Source organism: Mizuhopecten yessoensis, unplaced genomic scaffold (assembly GCF_002113885.1).
Source record: "Mizuhopecten yessoensis strain PY_sf001 unplaced genomic scaffold, ASM211388v2 scaffold8123, whole genome shotgun sequence".
Lineage (NCBI taxonomy): Eukaryota > Metazoa > Mollusca > Bivalvia > Pectinida > Pectinidae > Mizuhopecten > Mizuhopecten yessoensis.
In genome coordinates this window covers 3,059,682-3,083,259 of record NW_018407390.1, presented here as the reverse complement: position 1 = coordinate 3,083,259, position 23,578 = coordinate 3,059,682, and the positions used below count along the sequence as shown (strand labels likewise).

General features: G+C 35.2%; 1 protein-coding gene across 5 annotated transcripts; it reads left to right on the top strand.

Annotated features, from left to right (window-relative positions):
• The first annotated feature begins 2,048 nt into the window (after positions 1-2,048).
• LOC110455030 lies at positions 2,049-22,730 on the top strand. 5 transcript variants are annotated; one of them, XM_021504916.1, is made up of 4 exons: positions 18,829-18,906; positions 19,084-19,167; positions 19,529-19,560; positions 20,678-22,730. In XM_021504916.1, the coding sequence occupies exons 1-4, from the start codon at positions 18,888-18,890 to the stop codon at positions 21,266-21,268; spliced, it is 726 nt and encodes a 241-aa protein (XP_021360591.1). In that variant the 5' UTR covers positions 18,829-18,887; the 3' UTR covers positions 21,269-22,730. The 5 variants fall into 5 exon arrangements, 4 of the variants coding, with proteins under 4 accessions (XP_021360592.1, XP_021360591.1, XP_021360590.1 ...); XM_021504917.1 differs by lacking the exons at positions 18,829-18,906; positions 19,084-19,167; positions 19,529-19,560 and adding exons at positions 2,049-2,063; positions 3,417-3,448; XM_021504915.1 differs by having other exon boundaries at positions 18,835-19,167; positions 20,681-22,730.
• The last annotated feature ends 848 nt before the right edge of the window (positions 22,731-23,578 follow it).

The window sequence follows — 23,578 nt, the reverse complement described above, 5'->3', positions numbered from 1 at the left end:
TCTTGTCGTTGATTGGCAGAGGTAAGGTATTGTTCAAAGCCAGGTGGGTGGCAGGTATTGTTGGTCAGATCATCTCAATGCAAGGTGTGTTTGGACGGCAGGTAAGGCTGAGAACTCGGTGTTTGTACAACACTGTTTTGACAAAGGCAAGCTGGAATGCGCCGGTATTGATGGCAGGATGGAGCATTCTTTTTGCCGGGAAAAGACCGAGCCTAACGTTGTTATTGTCTGGGGGAGAGTCTGGGAGGGCCTGGGAGGGCGTGGGGAGGGGCATTACCGGTAGGATGACCCGCCCGGGGATTATATCAAATATGTACCTAGTAACGGTGACGATCTTACCGCTGGACTCGTGTCAAAACTACAAAAATCCAGGTTATTTGAAATAACCAAAACTTCACCCTTCTCTCCCCAGCAGAGAATCATCCGATCACCTATCTGTACCAGCCGCACCAATGACAACTCGGCCATGTTGATGTTGACAGACGACAATTCAGATTGGAATGCAGTGCGGGGTCAAAGTGCATGTTTTCAGCCAATCAAAATGCCGGAAGGTGTTTATCAACTTCACAGCTTGTTGATCAACCGGAAGTGCAGATAATCAATCGTCTGAGAGTTGATCAACACGGTCAATAGTGGTAGAAATACCAGTACCCACTTCAATGACTTTTATAAAAATTTGGCAAAGTAATGCCGTAATAATACAAGCATTGGCAAAGGAATATATTGACTTTTAAATTCAGCTTATGAAATCTACGCAGGTATGAAATGTTCGCGTTGGAGATGGTTCTAATATATATATATATATATATATATATATAGTAGATAATAAATAAATAAGTCATTGCGAAGGAAAATATAGTATATAGTATATGGGGCAAAGAAGTAATTCCAACAGTGTGGACAAGTTAAGGTTGTCAAATTTTCGGAGCGATCCGCTCCTTTATCAATACACAGTGAAACAGAACAGTTACATGTACAGATACATCATATTACAAGAAGATATAACTGATATACTATAATTGAAAATATAGCTATCATATGTGTATTTTATAAAGCTTTATATATATCGCGGGTATAAATTCAGCTAATTTATTCAATGCGATAAACACGCTGCGATCATTTCCTTACCTCGATAAGTTGCACCTAAACAGTATAACAACTTATCGCTAGTTATAAACAACTCACTTCCCTCCACATTTTGCCACAGAACAATTAGTTAAAAATCTAACCACTGAATGAGATGGAGGAAAATTGAATATTTGAATAGCGAAAAATTGGTCTAAGATTGTATTTGACAAATTCCTATTGAATGTTTTTTATACTTAATCAACCACAATACACATTTGTAAGCATTTACTTACACCGTACAAGACGGTAATACCAACCAAGATCTTGACGATGTTAACCAATATCTAATTATAGATTCATCTGTAGACTAGGCGACCACAAAGCAATTCCACGAATTGTTGACGAAAACAAATAAAAATAGAAAAGAAATAACACAGAACTGTCATGAAAAGTATATAACTTCCTTCTTCCTTTGAAACATGGTTCTTTAATAGTTTCGTTTTGATACTATTAATCGATATAAATAATTATTGGGATCATGTATACCGCTTTATGCCATACACGGAACTTTTAAAATATTTAATCATCCGCTGAAGATACTCAAGTAAATATCGTTAACTGCAAATCACGTAATGATATCTGAGTAAAAAGGCTCCGATCGAAAGCGACATCGCCGTCAAGATCCGTATATGATCTACAAAGTGTAATCATGAATGAAGAGGACAAAAGCAAGATTATTCAGAACCTGACCGTGCTGAGAGAAAGTGTGATGGTCAGTATCCATCCAATACTACATATACTGATCGAGAATGGCGTGTTTAAGTTCGAGTTTCTTGCACAATTTGACCAAATTTCAGACCGACCCAAACAGTTCAGTGAATTTATTTCTGTTCTGACGTCATCAGGGCACACACTGGCTTACAGTACGTTTAAGACCGCATTGAAGGCAGAAGGATTTCATGATTTGATTTTTGTGTAAACTATGGAAAGAAAAGGTAATATTGCATAAACCTGACATAAACTTTAATTCAAATTCAAAACAATTATTTGCACATTTGTAACTACAAAGCAGTTTGAAGGCAAAATAGCAAGCTCACTCTCCTCAGTTCTAGAGACTGTTTAATGAATAAGCAATAGTCCAATATAAACTGCGAGTTGTTTGTTGATAATATTGAGTTCAAATAATTGGTATCTAAGGTAACATCATTGTGATTAGGAATGCATTTTTGGAAATATTCTTTTCTGACAGATTCATTAAGGGAACAGTGAAAAAAGAAGTGTACTTCATTTTCTAAAACACCACATTTTTTTACCGAATATCTGGTCTCTTGGTATACTCTTGAGACGCCCCATGGCTAGCTCCAGGTTGTGTTCACATAAACGAAATGAAGTAAACATTTCACTTAAATGACTACTGTTAATGTTAAGGTATTTTTCAGGGACTTACTCCATCTTTAAGTCTTTATACATCGATGATGTATTACTCTCGATTGAAATGTTTAGTTTATTAAAGAATCTTATCTCATATTTCTTTTTTTATATTTTCCTTGGTATTAATTTTAAGTTGGTAATTACTGTACAATGCGTCAGGATCCTGTATAATTTGATGTACATCATTGTCTAATGTCATATCATTAACATAACTTAACCAGGCAAATGTGCCATTTTCATGTATTTTTTTATTTGATAGATAAGCCTCCTTTATCAAAGGGTTAAAATTGTCTGAATCTTGTAGTATTCTACTTAAAGAGTCACATGCTTGAGTGTTTATAAGGGTCTCAATAGGATAATGTCCCAGGTCTGCTCTGGAGCCTAGATTTACGGCTCTTTTCCGAATCCCTAGCGTATGTCAATAAAGGAGAAATAATCAAACTGCTTATTGCTATTACCTGATCTGATTTTTCTGCTTTACATATTTTGGTATAAATCCATGTACCATACTTCTGCATTATAAGTCAGGACAGGATTTACAAGGGAATGAAAGAATTTACACTGGGCATCTACTGGAAAGTTTGTGATATTTTCTCATGCTCTTTTACATACTGTACCGATAAACAGTCTTACAATGTTGTCTTTTTGTACGGTTTATGGGTTGTGCGTAGGCGAGCAACCACTAGTCAATGGACATCGACACGTAATTACACCACATGTCACCAGGCAATTGGTATACAAGTCTGTGTAATGATAAGTGTTGTAGCTTGTACGCGTTTGTGTAAATATTCTACAGTCAATATCCTAAATATTACGTTACAACAAAATGACAATTATAAGATTGGTTTGCTTTTATAAACACAATGCGTTACCGAGAACTTGATATTGTTTCTTTTCAAACCTGGTTCCCTTTTCAGAGCCGGATCCTAACAGAACAGTTCACTCTGAGATAAGCCAGAATACAAATCGAGATAAGTTTAAGATATCCAGTCTAGATGAAGTTACATTGTATGAATTATATTGATTTTCTAACTTCAATTTAATTTCAATTCGATCACGTAGCGAACCGTGACATATCCATAACATGACCAGGAGAGGCTTGAGTGTTATTAGTTTTTACGGAGGAAAGGAAAATGAATTTAGTCAAATTTGATGTACAGGATGTTATATTTCAAACAATGTGTAAATGATGATGATTGTTTTGTTTATATGAAATCAGGAAAATCCTCAATGTTTTTTTCTTGTACTGTCATGGAAAGAAAGCTACATTTATGTTTTTAGGACGAAAGTCATAAATGGCTCAATAAAGACCGACTTATTGCTCATTCCTTACTTTTACTCTTATAGTACATGTACTTAATTGATATAAACTGCCTGGAAAGTCATATACAAATTAGTGATTAAAGGCATGCTGCAATGAGAAAAAGTGTTGGGTACCTTGATATGTTAAACTATAGGCGTAGCAATGTGTTCTCTAGAGCCGGGGTCTCTAAGACAGGGCTCGCTTTATAACGAAAGTTTGAAGTTTCCTGAAATAATTTGATAGGTCAAGTAAAACGACGTAAGCAGTGTGAAAAAAATACCGTTCGAATATTCTACTCTAAACTCAAACAACTGAAGCAAAACAAATTTGAATAAATCAAGCTAAACAGGTTTTTATTTCGATTATCAATATATGAGTAGAATTACTTGCCTGCTTTGATAAGACAGGTAACGGGAATATATAAACATATAAACACTTTATTTTCATTCTGCAGCAGGTAGAGTCTGCAACGGCAGCCGGTGCTTCTGGTGGAGAACTTCTTGGCGCTATGAAAGAAATGTTTGCTGGCGCTGAACGGAAACATGAAGAAAGGATGAAAAGTATTGTAGAGGACGTGTCCCACATACGAAAGAAACAGACAGAAGCGGAGTTGTTACGACAAGAAGATCAGAAACATCTTCATGAACTGCATGAGTTGAATAAGAAAACTCTTGGAATACTTCAACATTCTTCAGATGATGAGAAACGTTTAAAAGAAGACTATACTCACTTACAAGAGATACAGAAAGAAATGCGTCAAACTGACAATGATCGTCTTCTCCGTCTCCGCGAAAAGAACTTTGAGATAGAGGATCTCGCCTGCAAGATAAAGCAAACAGAGAAAAAACTAAAGGAAAAAACAGAAGAAAATTGCATATTAAAGGAAACAATTTGTGACCAATACGAACAAATTAAATCTGTTCTCGGAAAGCAAAAGCAAACTCGAAAGGTACGAACGGTGAAAGAACAATGTAACCAAGCAATAAAGATATACCAAAAAACCGGAATAATCGACATGAACTTTCATATCAGTTTCGGGGATTAGTATCTTAATTAATTTGGTGACGACTTACATTCAGCAATATATACTTACAATCAATTTTGTCAACATTTAATTGACAAGTATTTTCACGATGAAAAAACTGAACACTGATTATCATTGTTGAACCATTATGTAATTTGACGTGTGGAGTTGGTTTATGCATTAATATAGCTGATGGAAATGTTTATATTAGCGTAAAGAAGTATATCAAACACTAACCAGTATATATACAACGCCTTGTCACCAAATATTGTACAACATTACAGCAAATGATAACGGGGTTCTGACTCCGAACTCTATGACTGAGGTTTATTTTCTATTATTATACATATATATATGTATATATATATAATAAAAAAGGATTAAATGTCCATGTGAAGGAAATAAATATAGAAAAAATATTATTAACGACCGACTAAAAAACTATCTGCTTTCATCCTTCACAGGGCTCTTCAGGTTTTTTCATGGGACGATTTCAATTGCCGACTGTCTTCTGACGGTAGTTACATTCTGTATTTAAATAAATCCATTACGTATTGCGTTGAAAAAGTCACGCTTCAAAACGAAATTAAGCAAATGCAGCTAGGTTTCGAATTGTGTGACGTTTTGACGTTAAACGGGACATATGATACTCTCTTAAGATTTGATCACGAGCATTGCTATCTTCAAATTATGTTGACGAATTGTTAGGTATGCTATGTTCGACATTACGCAGTTACTTAGAAAAATCACAACACAATCAAACATTCCCATCTATACAGTATACACATAATTTAATTAAGACGTCACAACCGTTTACGCTATCAAATTGACATAACACGTGGTTATAGTATATAAATAGTTAAACAGAAATAAGAAGTGTATACAGTGTCTATTTCCCTGAACTAGTTATACGTCAGAGGTGTTTGGAGGTTTACACTGAGAAACACTTAAGGACGAAAAAATCAATTCTACGACTTAATCTACCTTATTATACCAGTAAACTTCAATTAGCATTGAATTTTACAAAACACAATCTAAATCATAAATTCATGACCCAACTTAATGACGTACCAGCTAAATAATCTATGCATGGCTAACTTAATGATGTACAATCTAAATCATATTTGCATGGCCCAAATTACGGAAACACTCTCCAAATTAGCGGAGCACCATTTAAATTTAAAAACCATATCCAAGTTATCGGGACATGGACCAGTTTTCAGGAACAACAACCAATTTTCAGGGACAACAACCAATTTTCAGGAACATAACAATTCAATAAGATTGTGCCTTTGTTCCCGAAAACTGGTCGTTGGCCCCCGAAAATTAAGTCGTTGTCCCGCTCACTCGCACAGCGGTATTCCCTTTGATGTAGCCGCGCTCCGGCGAAGCCCGTACAGGTGAGGCAGTCTATAGTCCCTGCCTTGCTGGCCGTGTTGTCGGTATAGCTATGCAACGACGGTTGCTCTAATTCCGTAATCAAAACGATATAATAACACAGGTCGATAGTACACTTATATTTACTTCGAATGAAATAAATAAAGACCAAGGAAATAATGCTTATTTTGTACTACGGCCAGGGTTAGGATCGAAATGAACGACCATTTGAGAATAATGCATAACTTTTACCGTATTGCTGAACTGGTGCTTTGATACATCACTCCAGGGACACATGAAGCCAGTATATACGTCTCTGATCACTCATATAATAATCAAAGACACAATATGAACTCTCAATATTAACGATATTTAATGACGAATGATAAGTACGTCCCGATGTCGTATACAACTTATATTACGTAAACTATATCCCCCGGCTCCGTTCGGTCCGAGGTAAATGTTCATAAACGAACCACTGTATATATATATATATGTTAAGACAGTTTACGTTCCTATTTTGCTTCATATACCTTTCAATCGTTTTTTATGTTGTTAATAGTTTTGTGATTTATATAATCCTCTTAGTAAGGAGATTCCCGATCACCTGTCCTCTCAGCTTTTAATTTCTATTGTATTTAACATAAATGTATTTTATTCATATTTTGGTGTTTTTTTAATCATTACTGATATAATTTCAATTAAATGGAACTTTATCTTTCCTGTACTGTCGTAAGAATATCCCTTCTGATTTAATGTTTCATGTTATAATATTTAAGGTTGAACTTTCTATTTAGTTTAGGTTATCGGGTGATAAAGAAAAAATAATTTACCCGGGTTCCATTGTAGTTATCACCCGATAACCTAAATTGAATAGAAAGTTAATCCTTATATTTATAGCCTTTTTCTTTACATAAAACGCGTCCATTTATGTCATCAAAGTAAACGTATGTAAATGAACACACAATCCAGCCGTCCTGTCAGTCAACAACGTGACGTCATCGGAATGTATGAATTTCAACAATGTATATTTACATTTCAACAATGTATCTTTTGCATGAATACACTAATGAGTTACACATCTGGTATCCGAGGTACTCCTGTTAACTTCCTAAAACAGCAATGTAAGCTCCCGGGTTGTTGAAACTTCGAGTGATAATGACAATGATCTCCACAAAGGCTTTCATTAGAAAAAATACCATTTAAGTTACGTACACTTATGTGTTTAAAGTGAACGAAATTTTCGAAATATCTTGTTTCTTTATTCATTTAAAGCGAACTTAACCATTTCAGAAAGATAATGTGCATCCGTATGTCAGTTATCAAAACTGTATAAAGTAAAGAGAGAAAAAAAATAGAGCATTATTCTTAACCAGAGACGTTATATTACAATATATACGACTTTGGTGTATAGTCTAAACAGTTGCTCTCGTCTAACGAACCTGTGATTACTAAAATTTAGAACCTATGAAACTTCTTATATAAAAGGCTAAGCGTGATCCGGTTGTTAAATATATGAATTATCAGAATTAATATTGAATATTGTATTACCTGTCTTCAGACAGAGACATATAAAGCCGTAAGTAGTATATACGTTTCCGCTTCAGGTCAACCATGACAATCAGAATAATATATAAACTAAAGGTATTTTGTTTTGGTTTCCTTTATATCATAACCAGAGACCTTCTCTGTATTAACGTAATATGTTAGGTATCAGTACATTTTACTCATAGTTCCAGTAGTATTAGTAATCATTATCATATACATATATAGATAAAATATATTGCCGTGTGAATGATGTAATTGATATACAGTAGGTGTTAAGATAAGTTCTGTGCACTGATCTTACACGAAAATGGCACCGTTTCATTGGTTGATATACCTGTCAATCACGCGCGGTAGAGAGGTGGGCCCTCGCGATGATTGGTTGATGTTCTTGTCGATGCTCCGCTGTTGTTTGATTGACAAGAATATCACGGGCCGTAATTCTCGTCACACTCTGGTGCATGCTGTGTACACAACCGCCAGTCATGTCGTCGTTGAACAGCACTACTACGTGATCTGTTTCTGTGCCGGATTATATATATTGCAAAGTTACTGTACCGCTACGGTCCAAATATACGGAAATGTATCAGTAAAAATATTTACAAAATAACTTCAACGTTGGTGTCTTCTGTGTTTGAATGTCAATAAAACGTATAGCATATTTTCGGTATTACCGTTTAATGACAAATCGACGACACTGTGTCGTCCTTATGTTAGGTCGAAAATTCAAATAAACAACAAAATACCGACAGTTACACATTTGATATTATTCAATACAGTACTTATTGATGTGTAATGCCACGGACTTAGATATAATTAAACATCTTTGTTCAATAATGAAAAGCATCTCGATCCACTCCTTGAGCCGGCTTAGGTGTGAAATTTGCGACAGGTACAAAATACTAAACACACCTGTGTCCAGTGCTTGATTGATAGGTTTTGCGTCCGCTTCACTACCGAGTAGTTCGGTCAATCACTGGTAAGATGTACAGGTGTGAAAACCACGTGATTATGTGGATATCCAATGCAATAACCTGAATTGAATTAATAATGTTTAATAAGATACAATGTATCATAAACAAAATTATAGCGGATACGTACGTATATACTGGTTTTATTCGTCTTTGATTAGAATTATGATAACGGAATATTTTCAGTATATAGGTTGTTTCTATAATTTTGTAGAGGTAGGGGTGCTGCCATGATATAAATGTAAATTAGAAATGTTTTATAATACTTTGGCAGTGCGATCACATTACATTATTACCATGCTGATATGATATTTAAACATTATTAGCTGTATACATGGATAATTACAATGGCACATGTAGTCACAGGTAAAGCATAGTTTCAGGTAGATTCAAGCATATCACACCTGCCGGTTGAAATAACAGACCTGTGCTCTAAGGGGGTTAGAGGTGTGATCAAACACCACACAAGTTCTGTATTACCACTGTCATAATTATGCTGTAATGAGTTAATTGGAGATTCCCAGGTAAGACCCACAGGTAAGAAAACTGTACCTGGTAATCCAATTCAATTCAGTTTATTGCTTTGAAAAGCCACATAATCACGTGGTTTCACACCTGTATATTTTACCTGTGATTATCCAAACTACTCGGTAGTGAAGCGGACGCAAAACCTATCAATCAAGCACTGGACACGGTGTGTTTAGTGTGATGTACCTGTACCCAAATTTTAAAACTAAGCCGGCTAAAGGAGTGGATCGAGTTGCTTTACATTATTGAACCAAGATGTTAAATTATAACTTGTGTATATTACATGTATATGGAGAGAAAAAGTTTAACCTTCATAATTCAATTATATTTTCGAGATAAATATAATCACGGACTCAGATTATCTAAGTCCTCGATATAACTTAGCATCGCATCAATAAGTACTGTATTGTATAATGATATTCAATGTGTAACTGTCGGTATTTTGTTGTTTATTTGAATTGTCGACCTAACATAAGGACGACACAGTGTAGTCAATTTGTCATTAAACGGTAATACCGAAAATATGCTATACGTTTTTTTGACACTCAAACACAGAAGACACCAACGTTGAAGTTATTTGTTAACATTTTTCACTGATACATTTCCGTATATTTGGACTGTAACGGTACAGTAACTTTGCAATATATATAATCCTGCACAGAAACTGGTCACGTAGTAGTGCTGTTCAACGACGACATGATTGGCGTTTGTGTACACAGCATGACAAAAGGTGATTACGTGTTGTCATCCAATTATAGGCTAATGTCGATTGGATGTCTTGTGATATATATTAACCCTTATAATAATAATTTATTTTATTAAAGAGTCACATATCCATTCACAATTTAAAGTTTCTAGTTGAAACAAAATTGATAGAATTAATTATCCGGCCAAGTTGACCTATGAGACACTATTTCAACGTTAAATACAGATTACTGTAAAAGCATAATATTTCGTTGGGGATTTAATTTCGTTTATTTCGTGGTTTAAAGAAAACCATGAAATATAATCCCAACGAAATTTTAATCGCACGAAATAGAAATTAGCGAAAATATGAAATAAACTATTACTTTAATTACAAACCATGCTGTATTTACATTTAGACACAGGTCATGATAAACGGTGTACTTATCGTCACAGACACAGAGTTAAACACTTATAACTATAGCGCGTCAATCAAGCGTTTGTTACATCGCTCTTTGTATGTAAATTATAGAGCATGACGGATTTGACCGATACCCATAGTGTGAGTTTATCTCGCCGGGTCTTACCTGAACCTCGCAAGCAGTACGGTGACCATCGGGCGATGGTCGATCTATTGTTTTCCACTGACTGGGGTGAAGCGAGGTGTGAAAATTTCACCTGGAGTGGATGGGTGATCACCTCGGGCGATGTACGGTAAGTCTTATTGTCCAGGTGTCAAACATAAAATAACTGGGTTTGAAAATATTGATTTCACGAAATATTTTCCCCACGAACTTGTCCCAAATCCAAAACAACGAAATTTAACCACCAACGTAAATATATGCTTTTACAGTATACTATGATTTAAAAATTAAAGTACAAATCAACTTCTCCACGGTCGGTTGCTGGTTACTTAATCAGATAATGAAATAACAAGATTTTTCCTTTGTTAAAGAAATAATTAACTGGGCCAACCTACCTGCAAACATATAAACATGCACACGTATGTACAATCAATCATATCAACATGTTTTTTTCATAACAACCACTTACCTATACATTCAACAACATTTTGCACATACTTGTACAATTATACCCTCTTGTCAAATACAGCTTTTTATACATTACATACCAAGTCAACCCACTTTTTCACTAACATTTTATGCGAGGACCAGGCTGCCTGCGCTAAGTAAAACGAATTCAGTACAAATGTCACTTTAGTATTTGAACATTGTGTTAGCAGGAAAAAAGTATTTCAGTATTAGCAATAGCAAAACAGTCCTATAAATAAATATTTGCTTTTGTCTATTATATTTTAACATGAACACCGATAATTCTCATAATACATTGTCACAGTTCCTTAGTTTAATGATTTTTCCTTGACGCTTACAAGTAGTGATTACATTTAATTATCCTTCAATGCTTAGTTAGAAAGTTCATACAGACCAACAGCTATATTTATACACCTACAATTTCAACATACATGTCCAATACAATGTACATCCACATGTAAGGTTTCTGTGCACGATTATACATTACAAACAAAGTAAACCTACTTTCTCATAATAAAATTGTATGCATGGGATGCTTGCACCAATTAAAAAAGAATTCAGAACGAATGTCACTTTCAAGTTTAAATATATTGTACAACAGGAAACAGAAAAAGAAATACCAAATGTCACTGCGAGTACATGCACCAGAATGTGACGAGAATTACGGCCCGTGATATTCTTGTCAATCAAACAACAGCGGAGCATCGACAAGAACATCAACCAATCATCGCGAGGGCCCACCTCTCTACCGCGCGTGATTGACAGGTATATCAACCAATGAAACGGTGCCATTTTCGTGTAAGATCAGTGCACAGAACTTATCTTAACACATATTGTATATCAATTACATCATTCACACGGCAATATATTTTATCTATATATGTATTTGATAATGATTACTAATACTACTGGAACTATGAGTGAAATGTACTGATACCTAATATATTACGTTAATACAGAGAAGGTATCTGGTTATGATAGAAAGGAAACCAAAACAAAATACCTTTAGTTTATATATTATTCTGATTGTCATGGTTGACCTGAAGCGGAAACGTATATACTACTTACGGCTTTATATGTCTCTGTCTGAAGACAGGTAATACAATATTCAATATTAATTCTGATAATTCATATATTTAACAACCGGATCACGCTTAGCCTTTTATATAAGAAGTTTCATAGGTTCTAAATTTTAGTAATCACAGGTTCGTTAGACGAGAGCAACTGTTTAGACTATACACCAAAGTCGTATATATTGTAATATAACGTCTCTGGTTAAGAATAATGCTCTATTTTTTTTCTCTCTTTACTTTATACAGTTTTGATAACTGACATACGGATGCACATTATCTTTCTGAAATGGTTAAGTTCGCTTTAAATGAATAAAGAAACAAGATATTTCGAAAATTTCGTTCACTTTAAACACATAAGTGTACGTAACTTAAATGGTATTTTTTCTAATGAAAGCCTTTGTGGAGATCATTGTCATTATCACTCGAAGTTTCAACAACCCGGGAGCTTACATTGCTGTTTTAGGAAGTTAACAGGAGTACCTCGGATACCAGATGTGTAACTCATTAGTGTATTCATGCAAAAGATACATTGTTGAAATGTAAACATACATTGTTGAAATTCATACATTCCGATGACGTCACGTTGTTGACTGACAGGACGGCTGGATTGTGTGTTCATTTACATACGTTTACTTTGATGACATAAATGGACGCGTTTTATGTAAAGAAAAAGGCTATAAATATAAGGATTAACTTTCTATTCAATTTAGGTTATCGGGTGATAACTACAATGGAACCCGGGTAAATTATTTTTTCTTTATCACCCGATAACCTAAACTAAATAGAAAGTTCAACCTTAAATATTATAACATGAAACATTAAATCAGAAGGGATATTCTTACGACAGTACAGGAAAGATAAAGTTCCATTTAATTGAAATTATATCAGTAATGATTAAAAAAACACCAAAATATGAATAAAATACATTTATGTTAAATACAATAGAAATTAAAAGCTGAGAGGACAGGTGATCGGGAATCTCCTTACTAAGAGGATTATATAAATCACAAAACTATTAACAACATAAAAAACGATTGAAAGGTATATGAAGCAAAATAGGAACGTAAACTGTCTTAACATATATATATATATACAGTGGTTCGTTTATGAACATTTACACAATCGGTTCATCATTTGCACGAGTTTATCAATAAATACTGGACAACTAGTACCTCGGACCGAACGGAGCCGGGGGATATAGTTTACGTAATATAAGTTGTATACGACATCGGGACGTACTTATCGTTCGTCATTAAATATCGTTAATATTGAGAGTTCATATTGTGTCTTTGATTATTATATGAGTGATCAGAGACGTATATACTGGCTTCATGTGTCCCTGGAGTGATGTATCAAAGCACCAGTTCAGCAATACGGTAAAAGTTATGCATTATTCTCAAATGGTCGTTCATTTCGATCCTAACCCTGGCCGTAGTACAAAATAAGCATTATTTCCTTGGTCTTTATTTATTTCATTCGAAGTAAATATAAGTGTACTATCGACCTGTGTTATTATATCGTTTTGATTACGGAATTAGAGCAACCGTCTTTGCATAGCTATACCGACAACACGGCCAGCAAGGCAGGGACTATAGACTGCCTCACCTGTACGGGCTTCGCCGGAGCGCGGCTACATCAAAGGGAATACCGCTGTGCGAGTGAGCGGGACAACGACTTAATTTTCGGGGGCCAACGACCAGTTTTCGGGAACAAAGGCACAATCTTATTGAATTGTTATGTTCCTGAAAATTGGTTGTTGTCCCTGAAAATTGGTTGTTGTTCCTGAAAACTGGTCCATGTCCCGATAACTTGGATATGGTTTTTAAATTTAAATGGTGCTCCGCTAATTTGGAGAGTGTTTCCGTAATTTGGGCCATGCAAATATGATTTAGATTGTACATCATTAAGTTAGCCATGCATAGATTATTTAGCTGGTACGTCATTAAGTTGGGTCATGAATTTATGATTTAGATTGTGTTTTGTAAAATTCAATGCTAATTGAAGTTTACTGGTATAATAAGGTAGATTAAGTCGTAGAATTGATTTTTTCGTCCTTAAGTGTTTCTCAGTGTTAATTACAGTTATTTTATATGATATGCGAGTCATCACCGTTTTCGTCAGGTCTGTAACCTTGGTATTTAGGGTAAACAGTTTTGATTATGATCACCATGGTAATTATTATGGTCTAGTGGATGTATGTGAAAATAATTTGAGTAGAATATTTATAATTTATCCTTAAATGCACGTAGCGTGTGAGGTCTCAGTGGAACTTATCCAAACCTTGCTATATAATATCCAGGAAGTTTACTGTAGTGTATGCGTTATATATTCACTGTATTATCGGTGAAATATATTTCAAAGAATGCATTAAATAAAGTCCTATTGAATGTTTTCATATTTAAATTGCATACCAATGAACCACCATACACCTTTGTTATCATTTACTGACACCGTACAAGACGGTAATACCAAATAAGATCGTGACGATGTTAACGATCCCAGATCTAATTATAGATTTATCTGTAGCCTCAAAGCAATTCCACTAATTGTTGACGAAAACAAATAAAAATCGAAAAAAAATAACACAGAACTGTCAGATCCCAGGAAAAGCTTTATGGACAGTTTCCACGACATAGTGAAAAAGCTGATTGTGAAACCGTGTGTTAAGGTAACACTGTACAGTCAAAATGCCCTTATCCTAAAAATAAAGGACATGTCTCAGGTAAACATGGAAAGTGGATCATCCTGCACAACACATCAACATATGGACAAATGTTGTTTTTTTCTAGAATTTTTTTCTCAAATGAAACCCAAAATTTGACCTCTGCAGATAGTTTTTTTTAAAGCAGTCTTAAACTAATTATCACCTACTCGGTAAAAGAAATGCCCACGTTTAAGCATAGGTCACTCCGGTGGAATTTTCACAATATATACACGTGAGAACAAAACAATAGACCTCATGAAAATCTACATTTTGTTGTGTAGGCACAGATTTATAAATTGACCAAAACTGAAGTTTTAAATCAAAGGTTAATTTTCATGACAAATTATGAAGCCTGCATAGTCCACTTAATCATGTATATGCCAATTTTAGAGATGATTTATTTTTTAATTTTGATACATGTAATAATTACAGTAGTTATTCTTTGTTCAACATAATCACCATGTCCAACGTACGCTACTGTACACTGCTACGTAAAACTGAAGGCCATATTTGAACTGACCTCGTCAGATCATAGATAAATATTATATATCCCAACAGATAACTCAACAATACAAAATATTAACATTTAGTATTGTTGCGTAAAGAGTACAACTTGAGACAAAGTCGATTTTATAGTATAACAGTTTTCATATAATAAACTTATGTTTATCCGTCAAAAAGGTATGTATATTAAAATGTAAAATGTTATATTGATACCTATACAAACTTATATTGTTATAATTGTGTTTTTACCAATGACTAATCGTGAAAAGCATTACAATATCTAAACTTAAGTATTACGACACAGTTGTTATTGAATATTATTTCGACTGATATTCTACATTGTGTCATTGGTTGACTTTGTTTCGTTCTATTGTGTCCATTATCAGACATAGTATTTAAGATACAAGGTGGGCAGTACAGTCGAAAGGAAGCAACGCTATTATTAAACTTATAGATCCCGAACAACTGAAACCCCAATCACAATTCGTACTTTTCTGTCGATACTTTGTTCGTACTTTGAATAGCAAACATAATTCACACATACAGATCGTTGATTGTGGTTTGATACCGGCGTCAAAAAGTATATAGACATTTGGTTAGTTCTCATTTTGGATTTCCAGATCGTATCCCACTAGATATCGCACCCCTTATACTAATACATCATTATTAGTATAAGGGGGTGCGATATCTAGTGGGGTGAGATACGTAAACAGATAATGTTATATATCTATTCTAGAACCCAATTATTAATTATCACAGTGTATGCTAAATATAAATATATCACATAACTTCAAGTACCCGAGCACCTGTGGGCTCTATAGAATAAACCCACGTGGATGCTGAAAGTGAAACCAATTCTGTTTGTTGTCATTTCCTCTGCTGTGGGGTGTAGTCTATCACGAAAAACATTAGACTCTTGACCCGAAATTCATATTCAAATTGATAGAAGTATCTCGGTACTTCGAACCCTCTTTCGAAAGCTCCTGTAGCGTAACATTATGGATAATATTTAGATCGGCAGTCACTAAGAAGTTGTACATCAACTGTAATCGAAAAGCTTTCAAGCATTGGGTTTGGAATTACTAAGAAATGGTAGCGGTGTTTTTTAATCTAAATTATGGTGGAATGTCAATCTATACCCAGAGCTGTCGTTCTTTACACTTAGTGAGTGTAAGGAACGATAACTCTTGGTAGAGATTGGTGGCATGTCAGCTTCTGCCGACTCTAAGCCCTTGGCGGCAAACCCGACTTTCATAAAATGTATAGCAACAGGAGGCTCGTGAATATTGGTACCAATAGGCTTTAAGACACATAATTGAGCTCATCACCAATGGGTTTAAAGACACAATTGTGTGCAACATCACCAATAGGCTTAAAGACACATCTTTGTGCCACATCAACAATGGGCTGAGAGAGATATTTTGTGACGCATCAACCATGGGCTTAAAAGACACATTTTTGTGCAACAACAACAATGGGCTTAAAGACACATATTTGGGCCACATCAGCAATGGTCTTAAAGACATATTTGTGTCTCATCACTAATGGGCTTCAGGACACATATTGGAGCTCATCACCAATGGGCTAAGAGAGATATTTTGTGCCACATCAACGATGGGCTAAAATACACATATTTGTGTCACATCACCAATAGGCTTAAAGATACATATTTATTTGTGTCACATCACCAATGGGCTGAAAGATACAAATTTGTGCCACATCACCAATACGTTTAAATATCCATATTTGTGGCACATCACCAATAGCTTAGATACATATTTGTGTCACATCACCAATGGGCTTAAAGATACATATGTATGTCACATGACCAATAGGCTTAAAGACACATATTTATTTGTGCCACATCACCAATAGGCTTAAAGATACATATTTATTTGTGACACATCACCAATAGGCTTAAAGATACATATTTGTGTCACATCAGCAATAGGCTTAAAGATACATTTTTATTTGTGTCACATCACCAATAGGCTTAAAGATACATATCTGTGCCACATCACCAAAAGTCTTAAAGATACATATTTGTGTCACATCACCGATGGGCTTAAAGACACATATTTGTGACACATCACCAATAGGCTTAAAGATACTTATTTGTGCCACATCACCAATAGGCTTAAAGATACATTTTTGTGCCACAATACCAACGGTCTTAAAGACACATATTTGTGCCACATTACTAATGGTCTTAAAGATTCATTTTGTGCCACACAAACAATCAGTTGACCCATCACATCAAGGCTTTAATTCCCATAATTGTGCTGCATCACCAATGAAATGAGCTTATTGACACATATTTTTGACTCATCACATAAGGGCTTTAAGACAAACATTTGTGCCACATCACCAATAGGCTTAAAGACAAACATTTGTGCCACATCACCAATAGGCTTAAAGACACATTTGTGCCACATCTTCGATAGTTTTAAAGACACATATTGGTGTCACATCACCAATGAGCTTAATGACACATATTTGTGCCACATCACATATGGGCTTAAAACACATATTTGTGCCACATCCATATGGGCTTAAAACACATATTTGTGCCACATCATATATGGGCTTAAAACATATGTGTGCCACATCACATATGGGCTTAAAACACATATTTGTGCCACATCACATATGGGCTTAAAACACATATTTGTGCCTCATTACATATGGGCTCAAACACATATTTGTGCCATATCACATATGGGCTTAAAACACATATTTGTGCCACATTATATATGGGCTTAAACACATATTTGTGCCATATTACATATGGGCTTAAAACACATATTTGTGCCACATTACATATGGGCTCAAACACATATTTGTGCCATATCACATATGGGCTTAAAACACATATTTATGCCACATTATATATGGGCTTATTGAATAAGGAAGTGAATGAAATGAAGCTTGTGCCAGGAAGACAGTTAATTGTTTCTTTAGATTTCCCATAAGGTTTTCCAGCTTGATATTGTAATTGTTAGGACTGTTGGTGTGTCCATTGGGTAAAAGTTCAACTGCGACGAAACAAATGGTTAAAATCATAAATACATGTACCATTTCTTCTTGTTACACATGTGTAATGATCAATCGACACATTGTCTGAGTAAGTCAACTTTTATTTTTTTAAATATTTTTTAAAATACATCGACATGTAATACTTAACCGAGCGCAACTTTGTGTCACGTCGCTAGTTATGCGAGCAATGCTATTCATAAAATAGATATCCAAAGCAATTATGAGTTTTTTCCTTGACCTCACTTTAGAGAATTTATGGCAGGTTTAAGTTTATAAAAATGTATACACATTATCAAGCATACAACTTCCTTCTTGTTCTGTTGAAACATAGTTCCGTCAAAAGATTTGTGTTGATACGTGTAACACAAGCTATATCAATAATCATTTGAATCCTGTATATCGCTTTATGCTAAATATTATTATCATTATTTGACTATAACAATGTGTGAGAAGTAAGATATTTTAAGATATGTTATCATCCGTATTTACTGTTAACTGCACATCACGTAGTGATATCTGAGTAAATAAGTTCCTAGTGACAGCGACATAATCGTCAAGATCCGCATATACACATATATGATCTAACCATGAATGAAGAGGACAAAAGTAAGATTACTGAGAACTTGACCGTGTTGAGAGAAAGTGTGATGATCAGTATTCATCCTATTCTACATACACTGATCGAGAAAGGTGTGTTCAAGTTCGAGTTTCTTGCACAATTTGACCAAATTTCAGACCGACACAACCAGTTCAGTAAATTTATTTCTTTTCTGACATCATCAGGGCACAAACTGGCCTACAGTACGTTTAAGACCGCATTGAAGGCAGAGGGATTTCATAATTTGGTGGAAACCATGGAAAGAACAGGTAATATTGAATAAACCTGACATACCCTTTAATCATGCTCTTTTTCTATACAGTATTTTATTGATATACAGTAGTACAATGCTGTGTTTTGTACAGTTTATGGGTTGTGCATAGGCGAGCAACCATCAGTCAATGGACATCCACCCGTAATTACACCACATGTCACCAAGCAATTAAAAGTCCTTGCAATGCTAAGTGTTGTAGCTTGTACGGGTTTGTGTAAATATTCCACAGTCAATATCCTAAACATCACGTTACAACAACATTACAGTTATAAGATTTGTTCAAGTTATTGTTAAAAACATAATGCGTTACCGAGAACATGAAATTGTTTCTTTTCAAAACTGGTTTCCCTTTTCAGAGCCGGACCCTAACAGAACAATTCACTCTGAGGTAAGCCAGAATACAAATCGAGATAAGTTTAGGAAGTTCCAGTCTAGATGATGTTACATTGTATGAATTATATTGATTTTCTAACTTCAGTTTAAATTCAATTCTAACACGTAGCGAACCGTGACATATCCATAACATGACCAGGAGTGGCGTGTGTTATTACTGAGGAAAGGAAAGGGAATTTATCATATAATGTACTGTGTTATTCAGTAAATATACCCATGTCATATTTTTTGGCGTATTAACCCATGTTATATACCCTATCAGCCCTATGATTGGTCGTAAGTTTCAATTGTTTCAATTGCGACGTCACGCCTAGGACAAGTATATGACGCCACAAACTTACGCACTGGAGTCAAAATGGCGGCTTTTTACATTTCAAGGTTTCATGTCAATTGTTGTTTTACACGAATAAATGCTACAAAACTTAATTATGTGATAAAAAGGATCTTACACTCGTTTTCATTTTATATGAAATTTATGCAACTCGTCACGGATTTTTTAATTTTAGCTCGCCAAAGGCTCGATAAATTGAAAAATTCTTAGACTCGTTTCATAAATCTCATATGTAATGGAAACTAATGTAAAATCCTATATATAGTCAAACTTGTTGTTTAGAATGTTATAATTCAAACAATGTGTAAATGATAATGATGATTTTTTTTATGCAATCAGGAAAATCCTAATTATTGTTTTCTTATGCTGTCATGGCAAGCTACATTTCTGTTTTTAGGACGACTTATTGCTCATTCCTTACTTTTACTCTTATAGTACATGTACCTAATTGTTCTAAACTTAGTGGAACGTCAAATACAAATAAGTGATTAGAGGCAACTATAGGCGTAGCAATGTGTTCTCTAGAGCTCGCTCTATAACGAAAGTTTGAAGTTTCCTGAAATAATTTGATTGCCCTAGTAAAACGACGTAAGCATTGTGAAAAAAATACCGTTCGAATATTCTACTCTAAACTCAAACTGAAGCAAAACAAATTCGAATAAATCAAACTGAATAGGTTTTTATTTCGATTATCAATATACGAGCAGAATTGCTTGCCTACTTTGAAAAGACAGGTAACGGGAATATGTAAACAGACACACACTTTATTTTTATTCTGCAGCAGGTAGAGTCTGCAACGGCAGCCGGTGCTCCTGGTGGAGAACTTCTTGGCGCTATGAAAGAAATGTTTGCTGATGCTGAACGGAAACATGAAGAAAGGATGAAAAGAATTGTAGAGGACGTGTCCCACATACGAAAGAAACAGACAGAAGCGGAGTTGTTACGACAAGAAGATCAGAAACATCTTCATGAACTGCATGAGTTGAATAAGAGAACTCTCGGAATACTTCAACAGTCTTCAGGTGAAGAGAAACATTTAAGAGAAGAATTTACACGCTTACAAGAGATACAGAAAGAAATGCGTCAAACTGACAATGATCGTCTTCTCCGTCTCCGCGGCAAGAACTTTGAGATACAGGAACTCAACTGCATGATAAAGAAAACAGAGAAACAACTAGAGGAAAAGATAGAAGAAAATAGCACATTAAAGAAAACAATTTGTGACCAATACGAAAAACTTCAATCTATTCTCGAAAAGCAAAATCAAACGCTAAAGGTACGAACGGTGAACAGACAAGTTAACCAAGCAGTCGAGGAATACAAACGAACCGGAATAATCGATTTGAATTTTCAAATCAGTCTCCGGGATTAGCCTAGTATCTTAATTATTTTGATGACGATGAAAAAAACGAACACTGATTATTGATGATGAACCGTTATGTAATTCGACGTGTGCATTTGGTATATGCATTAATATAGTTGTATGTAATGTTTGTATTAGCGTAAAAAAGTATATTAAACACTAACCAGTGTGTGTGTAAAGGTGTGTGAGTGAATGCATGTACGACCGCTTGTCACTTAGCCAACTTATTACCTTATATGCGGGTCGCATATTTCCCCCATATTATAGAGGGCCGGAGTTCTGACGTTAATCGACGACAGACCGATATAAAAAAAAAAGTCGATAAAACGTCAGAATAATTCGGACTAGGGTTCTGGCTCCAAATTCTATGATAGTGTTGATTGTTTACATATCGCCGTGCGCCTGTGTGACCGGTTTTAACTAAATAAATAACAGCAATTTATGTCCAATTTCATAGTCCAGAACTTGTTTGTACATACGTTTTTTAAAATATTGATTGTTCATATTACAACTACAGAACATTGTAGAAATGACATGATTTTCCTGTTAATTTTGTTATTCGCCATTTTGGAAGCTGACTATGCGAGATGCTCGATACTACTTACATTTATTCTTAACTTCATAGTCGTGTAAACATGGTAGATTGATGGACATTAAGTCATTATTATATGTAAAGAGTATGCTAACCTTTTTGGCCAAAATTTATGTCTTTTAGTGATGTTTTAGATGTTTAGTCACTTGGAGAAGCCCCTCGGACTATTTATAATCCATAGCTTTAGCGGTATTAAATAGTAGTTTTACACGTATTTTTCTACTCTGTACAATTATTTTAACACAAAGCACTTGTTGTTTGATCGGATATTATGAGAAGTCGTGTGAGATAAAGGTAATTACTTTTACATGCAATCCTATGGGAAAGGAGTGTCTCCGGACCTCTCCCGACTAATCACCGGACCTCTCCTGACTAGTAATATTTAGAAGGTTATAAATACAGGTCGGATCGGACCTTTTTCTTTAGTTTATCAGTGTCTTCGCTGGCAGACGGTCGCCTCTGAACAGGTTAGAGCCACCGGCTCAAGGGACACTACTCCCTTATTTATCAGCATTGTCATTGGATATAAGCTGAAATCCCAGTATTTGGCTATTTATAGCTGAATTGTCATTTTATTGTAAAATATCTCAAAAGTTGAAGTTTTCTAGTATTTTTGCTGGACTACATATCACATTAGAATTTAGGTGGCTTAAAATAAAAGGTAAAAAATCTCTAGTGATTAGTGGGATATTTTACAGTAAACACAGTCAGTTAGTGTGGGCTAATATTTTAAAACTTCAGAGTGGTTGTGTACACATTGTTTTTGTCTGGTGCTAGGACCTGTGTAACGATGCCTTGTTTGTACTGTTTTATTATCCTGATATGTACTCTATAGATATACCTTCGTAATTTACTTATTCCATTAATAAAATATATTTGTACCTGTCTATTGGGCTCTTCGTTGATATTTAGAGTTTTCACTGAGATTAAATTGGACCACTAAACTGTTTGACCATTGTTCTCGGACCTGACATAGAGGAGATATATCCGACCGTGATCTTCTTCGACGCCGTCCGTTGAGACGTGGGCACCGGACGCTCGTTACAGTACATATATATGTGTCACCCTTCTAATTTGTAACACTCTTTCTGATTTGATATCTTGCCGGGGTCTATATTTCTATAGACCCCGCTCTGTCGGGGTCTATAAAATCACGTGCAATGGGAAGATAACTCAAACCAGAATTTCTCTTCATGACAACAAAGATGGCGTCCGACACACACAAGCGTTCGAGGTTTGCCAATCATTCATAGGATGAAATATCCTAAAAACAATCTAAAACTACAGCAAATGCAACAAAAAGGCAATGAGGGGGCCGCTAGCTATAGGGTGCTAATTACTAAGATAGTTGTGTACTCTTACTATTGTCCGAAATATTGCCGAAAAGCCAAAAGGTTTCCGGTAGGGGCTATTTTGAGTAGCTGTCAAGTTTAACAGGTTGGGCACAACATCGCATATGGGTAATAAGCCTGTATTTAGGTAAAAGTTACCCATTTGAGTAACAATTCTATTACTGAGTTGGGGAATAAAGTGACCCCCGCCCCGACACATGCAGTTCTTTTAAACACCTGGAGCAAAAAAGGGCGTCATTCTTTCAATATAATCCATAAATGCGCCGTTGTGCCCAACCTGTTTAAGTGACAAATTCGTTATCTCTGGGATAGGAGGGGTCAACGGGCTCATAGACCCCTGGCCTACGGCTCGGGGTCTATAAAACCCAACGGGGT